At 39.8% G+C, this 11,541-nt stretch overlaps 1 protein-coding gene across 1 annotated transcript in view; it reads right to left on the bottom strand.

Moving 5' to 3' along the window:
* Nucleotides 1–11,541, bottom strand: part of Myo6 (myosin VI) — a 122,800-nt gene that overhangs the window by 28,188 nt on the left and 83,071 nt on the right. The window contains 5 exon segments of the mRNA XM_076918064.1: nucleotides 3,291–3,418; nucleotides 5,190–5,262; nucleotides 7,125–7,216; nucleotides 8,421–8,578; nucleotides 10,734–10,878. Coding sequence (XP_076774179.1) covers nucleotides 3,291–3,418; nucleotides 5,190–5,262; nucleotides 7,125–7,216; nucleotides 8,421–8,578; nucleotides 10,734–10,878 — 596 coding nt within the window.

The raw sequence follows: 11,541 nt of genomic DNA, 5'->3' as shown, positions 1-11,541 counted from the left end.
CACATTTTCATAATCATAGTACTTTTAAATATCAAAAACACCTTAAAGTACTTGTAGAATCTAATACAATTTTGGTTATATCTTAGTGGAAAAAAATTGGTATAAATACCAAAACATACATACATACATACATGTACACCTGCACACAGGATAATATACGTATACATGCCTGCTTTGCACAAAGCATACACACATGCATATCTGCCACACATAAAACATCGCACATGCATATCTGCCACCTTACAAATAACACACAATGTATGCCTATCACATACAAAATATGTACACATGCATGAATACCACACATAAAACATATATCATACAATGAATGACCTACACAAATACATACACATGTGTGCAAGGTTTCCAGTGGAGGGAAGGGGACATAACCTACCCACAAGACTTTCAACCCCAAATTTGTCCTGCCTACAAGATGCACGAATAAAGCAAGATTGAGAAAACAGACACCAATAGCTGGTCCAACTAGAGACCCATCCCCATGTGAGAAAGCCAACCCCTGACACTTAATTATCATTTAATAGTGATATGCTATGCTTGCAGACAGGCACCTAGCATAACTGTCTTCTGAGAGGCTTCATCCAGCAGCTGAAGGAAACTGATATAGAGGCCCACAGGCAGACATCAGGCAGAGCTCAGGGAGTCTTGTGAAAGAATGTGGGTAGGACTGAGCAAGCCAGAGGGGTCAAGAACACCACAAGAAAACCTACTGAGTCAACTAACCTGGGCCTGTGGGGACTCACAGAGACTGAGCCACCAACTAAAGAGTATGCATGGGCTGGACCTAGGTCCCCCCACACAAGTAGCAGATGTGCAGCTTGGTCTTCATGAGGGTTCCCTAACAATTGGAGCAGGGGCTGTGTCTGAGTCTGTTGCCTGTCTGTGGATCCCCTACCCCTAGCTGGATTTTCTGGTTGGGCCTTAGTGGGAGAGGATGCGCGTAGTCCTCAGAGGAGAAGGGAAGGGGATAGTGAAGGGAGGTATTTGTGAAGAGGAAGGAGTTATAACCAGGATGTAAAGTGAATATATAAATAAATTCATGGAAAAAAAAAAAAAAAAAAAAGAATGTTTCCTGCTCTTCCAGAAGACTTCAGCTCAGTTTCCAGGACCCACGTCTGGCAGCCCAAAACCACTGCAACTCCAAGTGACCCAGCATCTTTTGCTGAATTCTGCAGGCACTGCCATGATGTTCAACATATCCACACATGGACACATAAAAATAAAATCTTTTTTTTTAAATAAAACTTCATTTGAAAGTAAACATAAAACATTAGGTTTTTTAATTAACCACTTATTTCTAAAGCTCAATCTTAATGTTTATTAGAATCACTGGGGCGGGGGGAGTTCTAAACTTCCCTCGCTTCACAGTGTTCATATGGAATGAATGGTCCCAAGTGTAGAGGTCAGCACAAGACGCTTCTGGTGTCTCAAACCAACCATACTTATATTTTACACCATGAGCCTGAAACCACTTCAAGGAAACTACACCATTTCTTTGAGCCTTAACACTTAATTACAGTATCTCATATTTGAATTATTTAAACTTTCCAAAATACTTTTACATGTGTGATCACTTCTGTCTCTAAAAATAACCTAGGGTGAAGGAGAGAGTATCATTTAAAATGGAAAGACTAAGCCATGGGAACCCAGGTCTGAGCTCTTTGAAAAGAAGAAGGACCATCACCCAGGAGCCAGAACAGAGTCTCTGTTGCCACGCCATCCTCAAATGCCACTCAGGCATGTCACTTACCTCCCCTTGCCTGTCTTTCATCTGTAAAATGAGGATACTAATACGATTAAATGAAGTCATTCAAGTGAAAGCACTCAGACAATGCCAAGTGCTCCATGAATGACCAACACCTTTAGTCCCAAAAACATACGGTAAAACTAATGGGCTCTGTAAACTGGGATTATTGCTTTGTTCTTGATTGCTTTCCCTGAGAAAAGCAGCCAGACCTCATTCTTTATGCTTGAGCTTGCTGTCTTTAAGTTACAAGTCTCTGGGATTGTTTGGTCACAGTTCTGTTTACTGATTTGGTGAAGGCAACTGTGCATGACTGGGCACATAATAAACAGAGGTAAACAAGCAACACTGGGTACACAGCTTTAAAACTAGCAAAAGTTTTGTTGAGAATACATGTTGTCTTGTTTCTTTCCACCAAAGTACTGTGCATTGGGATACTTATCAGGGACACATAAGACAGTAAGTCAATGGAGCGGATAGTTCTGAGGTCCAGGCAGGAGGTTCTCAGCCACGGAATCTATCTTCCACTGATGTTTTGTCAACTTTTTAAATTAAATTTTAAATTATCTTTGCCTCTTTTAACATATTAATGCAGGTCTCTAGTAACAAGTGGTGTGTGTGTGTGTGTGTGTGTGTGTGTGTATGTGTGCGAGCACTGTTATTTTGTTAATAATAAACAGAAATGAGCATATTTGTTACCATTCATTTAATCAGTCAACCTATCAAAGCAATGAGCGATACAGTATTCTACAACTTCAAAACACACACTGTTAATGGAGGCATTTGCCAACTCATACCCTCATCCCACTAAGCGATTCTGAGTAGCTTCTCTAGTTTCTTGTTGTGTCTTCTTTTGAGGGGAGTGGGGAGAGTCCCACTGCTAGTCTCTTCAACATGTGACTGAAACTGAAGTCAGCACTCCTGTGCTGGTCAGGATCCTTCTGCACTCAGGGGTGAAACTATGTGCTATCTCAGGAGACAATGACTGAGTGGAGGGATATATACGCACAGAGTTGGAAAAACACAGAAAACTGTTTAACAGCCACAAACACCGGGTTCCCAGGGAACTGCTCCACTTCTGCTGCCACCAGGACTCAGGAGCCAACAGCAGTTCAGCAACCTGGGCTTCGGTAAAGGCTCGCCCTCACTTATCATTATTTTTTGCCTTGTCTCTTCTTCCCTTTATCTAATCTTCCTACCAATCCACCGATCTTCCCCAATCTTCCTACCAATCCACCGATCTTCCCCAATCTTCCTACCAATTCAGAACCCACTTCCCTCTCTGGCTGCACAGCTACTGCACTAGGCTAAAACTTTATCATCAAATATGTATTTGTAGATACATGCGTGCACACACACACACAATGTTGTACCCATCTAAAGACAATGCTTGCTGGTTATAATCTAATTGTTCAAGTCTTTGGATAACTATGACTCTAGCGGTTAACAACATCTGAAACCTAGTACAACTCCTCTCCTAAAGATTTCTCTTCCCAGTAGAACCTCCATTTTAGAATGGCAAACTCACAGTTAGCCGGAAATGGTCTTTGTGCTTCTGGTGAACCACAGATGTAAAGTGCTGGTCACTCGGCTGGGGAAGACGATTTTCTTCATCCAGAATATCCAGGATTCCCACTAATTTCACTTCAATTAAATCTATTTTAAGATATCAAAATATTCATAGTGATGAAACAATACTTTAAAGAAAATTTACACACTGGCTTCAAAAAGTATTTGGATTGTAAGAGATAATCATGAACTTATTCTGTAGAAGGCCATTTAGAAATGGGAGAATTTTCATTTCAAAGATGGCCATTTATTTCAGGGTAACACCATAGTTTTAATATAGGTTATGGGGAAACAACTTCCCAGAGAAAATGACTCATCAGCTCCTGCATTCACGGCCCCAGGAACATCACAGAAGGATGTGGCAGATTGTAAGAGCCAGAATACCATGAAGACTGCTGTAAAACTGTCTCTCCTAGAAATGGATGTATAAAAAGACCAGAACAATGGCAATATCAGTAGACATATTGATGTGGACAGGGGGAAATTTCATGTGGTCCCACACCTAGATGAAGAACTAGTGAGTTTTGGAAGATGGATAATTAACCTCTCTCAGGCATAAGCCCCTTATTGGTTGCCCACTGAATAGTGGTCAGCCTTGAAACCATATACATACAAGTAATGAAATGGGCTCAGCAAGTTATACTAATTTGCTATACACAGACAGACATACAGACAGACATATGGATATAGATTATACAGGCTAGGATAGTTCCAGAACACAGAATGAGAAGCCAAAGTTCCCACTGCATCAATCAGAAAATGAACTTCTTTGAAAACTGGTGATGAAGACAATGAACATGCTGATCTAAGCTGTACTGAAAGTATTCAGGTAGCTACTGAATGAGAAAGAAGTGGGCAAATGGATGAACAGAAGAGGAGAAATTCCAGTCAGATAACAACCTCATGGCCAATGCCCAGAGGTGAGAAAAGACACAGTGGCTAAACTCACAGTACCTGAGCAGAGCAGGGTAGAACAGAGAAGACTTTGAAAGGCTACACTGACACAAGCTCCTACTCTACACTACACTGGCAAAGTCTAGACACTTGTGACCACATTATCAAATTGGTCTTTCCAGTCCTAGATTTACCCAACACTTGACTTTAGAGATGGGGTAGAAAAGAAGAAAAAGAGAGTGAGTGGAGATAGAGATATGGCTTGATAGCTAAAAGGGGGTTCAATTCCCAGCACCCACACAGCAGTTTATAACCATCTGTAACTCCAGTCCCAGGAAATCAGATGTCTTCTTCTGACTTCTGTGGACACCAGGCATGAATGTGGTTCAGAGACACACATGCAGATAAAACATTCATTCAAATCAATTGATTAGTTAATTAGAAAAAGAGTGCTGGGGGAGGGGGGGCAATAGGACAAGGTTTCTTTATTGATAGACTCAAAGAAAAGCAGGGGCCCTATTCTGATGTCTCACAGTATTATCTAGCTTTAACATGAAACTTCAAATGCAGTCAGTGAGAGATATTGCCATCCACAGAAGAGAACAGAACCAGGAGGCCCTGGCAAACCTCACCAAACTGTGCACTTTGTCATAACAGACGACATAGTTGTCTACTTATTCCGTGAATGATGGAGCTTCCTTCCCCTTTACCCAATTCACCCAAAAGCCTTCAGAGTAGTAAAATATGTATCACAATAATCAGAGATTTTTAGAAAACCTTTCAACCCAGCTGATAAGGATGCCTTGCCAGGACAAATAACTAACAAGGTGTACTACAAAAGACCTCATCTCCAATACCACAGTCCCAAGTCCTTTAATTATGTCTAAACCACTGAACAGAGGTGTTCCCAGCAAATCCATTGTCTCCCCCATATTTCCCAAAAGCAGAATAGCAGTACCCATACCTATGCAGTCCTGATTATCCACGTAATGGACTTCATTAACACCCAGGCCCTCTTTCTGATACAGTTCTTGTTCCTGTAAATCAAATATGAGCGTCATCAACATGGAAATACCATACAATGTGAAATCCCACCAGACTTTGGTGTTCTGCTGTCATTTCAGTTACTGGTTAAAATATAAAAGTTTTTACCAACAGCCCTAAATGGCTTCCTGAAGATGAAACTAAGTTTGAATCCTTGAAGCCAACTATGGGTACAAAGAATCCAGAGCTATATAATACATACAATTAGAAAAAAATGATACATCAATAATATCTCCATGAAAATATATTCTCTATATGTAAATCAGTATCTTCTTAAAATAATTTTGAGACAAATTTTTATGATATAGGTAACCTATAAGTTGAACTTAAATTAAAATGTGTTCTCACATTTTCTCTCCATGCTTAAATATTTCTTTTCATGACCTATGTCAGGGAAGTTCCCATACACGCCACAAAGCACTGTCAACCTGAACACAATGTGAATTGGAAATTGATATACAGACTTAAAGAACTGTAATAAAAGCAAACATAAGACAGTGTACCTTCGTTATATGGTTCCTATTTCTATGTGGAATGTGAGCTGAGCTAGAAAAGACGGATTATAGCATATTACAAGTGAAACATGCATATGAAGCACGCATTACAGCAAACAAAGGACTAACAGCACAGCTGGCCAGAACAGAGACACTGTCTTACAGGAAAGTACTTGTTTTCCTCATTTGTTTATGCTACAACTGAATAGCTGCAGCCTATTTAAAAGTTAACAAATGCAGTAATATGCCAGAAACCCTACAAAGACAAAAAGAAAATATGGAAAAAATAGATGAAATAGAAATAAAGAAAAAAAACACTGCATATTTCAGCTCAAATACTCAGGAATGGAGAGAGAGAGAGAGAGAGAGAGAGAGAGAGAGAGAGAGAGAGAGAGAGAGAGAGAGAGAGAGCAGGGAGGGAGGGAGGGAGGGAGGGAGGGAGGGAGGAAGGAAGGAAGGAAGGAAGGAAGGAAGGAAGGAAGGAAGGAAGGAAGGAAGGAAGGTAGGTAGGTAAGTGAGTGCTGGGTGCAGACCAACAGCCAGGAAAGGAGATTCAAGCCTAGGGAAGTTGTGGAATGCCCTCAGACCTGCCTTCCTCATCTGAAAAATGATGGCTGGTGTTGGATAAACTTTCCAGTTCCTCTACTCTAGCATCTTCAATCAGGCAAAACCTATCGCAGAGGAATTAAAACAAAGGTAGGAATATTGGAGAATTCAGGTTTTAGGGGAGAAAATAATGAAGCCTTGGAACAAATCAATTTATCCAAAGCTAGCTTTGCTTTGACTAAATTCCAAAGAATCATAAAATAACTTCTCCTAGTCTATCTTGGTATGCTGAACGCCAGCCATGCCCAGAGTTACACTGAGAGCAGAGGAAGCAAATTCCTCCCTGAAGAGCAAACAGTGGCCAGCCAAAGGCAGGCCACTCAAAAGCAGTTTGTAGCACACGAGACAGCACAGTAGGCACAGTCCTAGTCAGAGGTACTCCTGGCCAGTGGCTACTCAAAATTTTCTGACTGGCGGCTTTGCTAATGTACATAGGGAAGTGACGAAATGTGGCAGAGCAAGCAGAAGCAGACACTGAGAAGGACAGTGGCAGAAATAGAAACAACTGAATCAAGAGGAAAAACCTAAGCTGAGCATACTAATGAAAGTCACTGGTAAGAAACACAGGCCTTCTTCCTGCAAAGCTGCCTCTTATTTCTTACAAGGGCCCAAACTTCAGCTGAACTGCTAGCACTTGCTGGACCACCTGGCCACCTCAAGTCAGACACCATCAGTCAGGGTAAGTGCAACATGATGTTCTTCCTTGAAATGTAAACAGCTTAATGGGAACCTTAAATTTAAATATCATTACTCACCTCCTTCAGGATCCTTTCATTAAAAAACTGTTGAAGTTTCTCATTGCAATAGTTGATACAAAATTGTTCAAAGCTGTTGTGTTCGAAGTACTCTGTAATGACAAAACCAGAGTAGAGCTGTCACCATGACAATGTGCAGTAACTTATCCCAGGAGTTACTGTGTCAATGGTTTAATTTAAAACTGGGCTTTAAAAACACACAAACTTGTTGTTCTATGTCCCAGAATGTGTTCTTAACTCAAGACATATACTGTCAGGCACGAAAACTAGATATCAGAAATACCTTTTTCTACCATACCAAAAAAAAAAAAAAGTGTCCCATCACATAAATGTTCTACAGTATGAAAAATTAGAAGTAAGCTCTTTTTAACATTAGTTGCTAAAACGCAGGTACTAAAGCAACCAAGAGTACAAAAATGATTTAAAATGTATGTACTTTAGGAGATTTTCTTCTGATTTAATCTGTTACCAAAAATTCTATGACAGTGATTCATTCTAAAGTTAAGGGTTGAATTATGTCTAAGATCCGTGAGGTTCTACAATTTCACACTCTGAACATGTGTGTCATGCTAACAAGTGTCTAAAGATGATGAAGTCTCATCAGTGATGGGAGATTATGTGTTCTGAAACTATATTCCAACTTTAATTATTTTTAGCAGCAGCACCCAAGGGGGTTACCTTTCATTCAGAGGAGCATCGAGACCTCTCAACTGAATAGTTTAGATGAACATGTTTTAATTTTAGTACTAATTAGCTTTCTCTGAAAGCTGCATAATGAGGTGCAGACATGAACACATAAAGAATTATGTCAAGTGAATCACGAGAAGAAAAGGTTTCTAATACTTCTACCTTGATTGTCAACTTGATTTGATTGATAAGTAAATACCAAGAAAACTGTTAAAGCACCCTGGTGTTTGTGAGGGTCTTTCCAGAGAACTTTACCAAACAGAAAGTCCTACCTGAATGTAAAAAGTGCCATCTCAGGGGCTGGGGGTCCAAGTGCAGCAAGAGAGAGATCAAAATGCTACCATATATAGTCACATCCTCTCCCCACCTCCCCTTTCTCCTCCTCTGCCCCTCCTCTCCTGGCCTTCAGGAACCAGCAAGTCTGTTCCACCATGATAAGGCTGAAAACTCTGAAACCTCAAGGCAGGGTAAATACTGCCTTCTTTTGCTTCCCTCTAGTATTTGGCCATAGCAATGAGAAAGGTTACTACAACAGCTTTAGAGAAAACATTGTTATATTTGTTTTTTTTTTTAAATCAAATACAAATTAATAAAAGAAACAATGCTTACCGAAACCAGCAATATCCAGGACTCCAATAAAATAAGAAGATGTTTCGAAAGGAAAGCACTGATTCACCCTGTTTACCACGTGATCAAAGAGATGGCTATAGACAGTCTTTGCCAGAGCATCGCGAGCATTGTTTGCCTGCTCCACTTTCAGGGGCACTCTAGGAAAACAATAGTTCAAGGAGACGTTCTTAAAGGGACAGACTTTGTAAATAATGGTGGATGCATAAAGTCAAAGTGTATCTGAACATATTACCTATACAGAAGAAATAGTTAACAAGTTTCAAGTGAGTAGGCAGAGAGAAAATTAAGAAGAAAATTACAAGAGACAAACTAAAACAATTAACTAAAATTAGATTAAAATATACTATTAGACAAACAATAAGAAGGCTTTTTTTTTGCCTCTCCAATTCCTGTATGTAGTAACTATATGAGATGCTGATATTTGATATTGTAGACACAAATGCAAGCTGTTTTCCTCAATAAAATTCGAGTCTAATAAAAAGAACATATCATAGAGGGGACTTTCCAAACACCATGCTAGATCATAAGTACTTAGTACAGTGGTAGAACACAAAAAATATCCAATTGTTGAGTCACTTTTAAATTATTAAAGCATGGGTTGGACAGTGGTGGTACATGCCTTTAATCCCAACAGTTAGGAAGCAGAAGTGGGTAGATTTCTGTGAGTTTGGGACCAGCCTGGTCTACAGAATGAGTTCTAGCACATCCACAGCTACACAGAAACCCTGTTGAAAAATCAAGAGTGCCTGTAATTCCAGCACTTAGAAAGCTGAGGCAGGAGGATTGTGAGCTCAAGGCTAGCTTCAGCTACACAGCCAAATCCTGTCTCAAAAGTAAATAATAAATAAACTAATAAATAAAATAAAGACTAATTCAAATAAACTCAACAGCAGAATTCTCAAAGACAGAAAACGTGAAAGAGCTGCTCCAAAACAGAACAGAGATGGGGGTACCCTGTTCAGCATGAGTGGTACTGAAGAAAAAGAATTAATTGGTGACTTCATCAACTTAAGATACTGTATCACTAGGAAAAAATGTGTGGCGATTTTGTTTTTGAAACAAGGTCTTTCTGTGGTTCTCTGGCAAGCCTCATCACCTTTCTGCCTCAACCTGCCAAACGCCAGGATGGCAGGCTTGTGCCACCACACCTGGCTTTGTTGTAATTGCCAACTATTTTTCTAAGTAAGTCACTTGTGTTTGTTGCTGTCATATTTGGAAAAGGATAGGAGTTTAGAAAGGAATAGGGAATTGACCTTTTCCTCAAAAGTAAAGACTCTGTCTGCATGGCAGTACTTGTGAATGGTAAACCTAGGTACTAATTTTATGCTACTGTATCTAAAACCAAAATTCATAAAATATACGCTATTAAGCCGAAACTATGTAATATGGCACAATCTGAAGCTCTTGGTTACTGATTTTAAAAATCTTAGCCACAGGGGTTGGGAGCTGGCTCACTTGGTGAAGTGCCCACCACAGAAACATGAGGACATAAATTGGGATTTCTGTCAAAGCTAGCATGGTGACTACATCTGTAACCCAACTGTGAGGAGGGAATAATCACTAGGACTCCCTGGGCAGCCAGCCCAGCCAAATGCATGAGCTCAGAAGATGAGGGGAGAATGCTTGGGGGGATACTCAGGGCAGCCTCTACCCTCCACTCACACAAATATACAGGCACCCCCCCCCCTAGTGCATACACACACTTCATGTACAAACTGACAAGTACAAACATCATGATCACACATATGCCCACACAAAAGACAAGTGAATAAATACTTCCGAGGGAACAAGAAATCAAAAGATGTGACTATGGCCTTATTTTCTATCACTTGTGATTTCCTCTAAATGAAAAAATAGTAACTGTAACAAGACATTCCCTTTCCCTGGATATTTTATAAAGTGAGTTGCACTTAGTAGGAGCTTTAGTACACACCATTCATACACACATTTGAAAGAAACGACTCTGTTGCCTAAAACAATCAAATACTTAACCAAATGTTTATAGCTGTACAAAAGCAAGTATTGCCTGTCTAATAAATTTAAAATTTGTATCATGGAGAGTATGTCCAAGAAACATCTCCAAGCTCTGCAAATCCCCATTTATTTATGTGATCAACTACAGCTGTTGGAAGCACAGAATTCTGAAATACCAAGCACAGCTTGAACATTCAAATGGCAAGAGCAAATGATGCATAAACCCTGACCTTAAATCTCAGTGTTTTCAAAATCTAAGTATTTTTCCGTGACAGACCACAAGGCAGAATTTCTGCAGAGCAATGAGGTAGAGCTTACTTTATAACGGTTCCTTTGGTGCCCCCTGCTGTGGTGAGCATGACTCTAGTGGTTAAACTGACTCGAAGATCATCTTGGTCCAAACCCAGTAATTCAGCACAGTATTCCAGTGATGGGGCAGATTTGTTCTTCAGATTGCAGCCACCTAAGGGAAATGTTTCCATGTGAAGTTAATACGCACTAAATAAATGGAATCTTCTAGGTTTGTTTCTTAGCATTTTCTTTACTTGTGAAACATTATGGGATAGATGATGCTTGCTTTTAACTTTCAAATCCAGCTCACTTTTTTCCACCCTTGTCGGACACTCCTACTCGCAAGCTGAACAGGAAACCCTAACCTGGGGCAGATCCACAGTGAGAGACACTTCCCACCAGCAGATCCACAGTCCGCAGTTTCCGTTACCTGCTGCCAACTTGAGGCAAAACTATTGTGGAAAATTCCAGAAATAAACAATTCTTAAGTTTCACTTGTGCATTCTTCTGAACACTGTGACAGAATCTTCTGCCACCCCTGCCAGGACTATAATACCTTTGTCTGACAAATCTAAATCACACAGAAGAGGAAATACCAGGAACCCATTCATTTACTTAAATGTTTATTCTTTTTCTTCTCTCTTTTTTTTACTGTATTACAGCATTTCTTACAAGAATGATGTAGATAAACATAAAAACGTTTTTAATCTTGAAAAGATAAAAACTGCTAAGTAATATAGAATGTTAATGTCATTCACTCCCTAACAATGTTCTCTAAGCATTTTTATTACTGTTATGTTGTTTACTATTATATTGTTCCTGTTATGGCATACAT

Source organism: Arvicanthis niloticus, chromosome 21 (assembly GCF_011762505.2).
Source record: "Arvicanthis niloticus isolate mArvNil1 chromosome 21, mArvNil1.pat.X, whole genome shotgun sequence".
In the NCBI taxonomy this organism is placed as follows: Eukaryota; Metazoa; Chordata; class Mammalia; order Rodentia; family Muridae; genus Arvicanthis; species Arvicanthis niloticus.
Note: the sequence above shows the minus strand (reverse complement) of the source record. Positions and strands in the feature narration are given on the sequence as shown.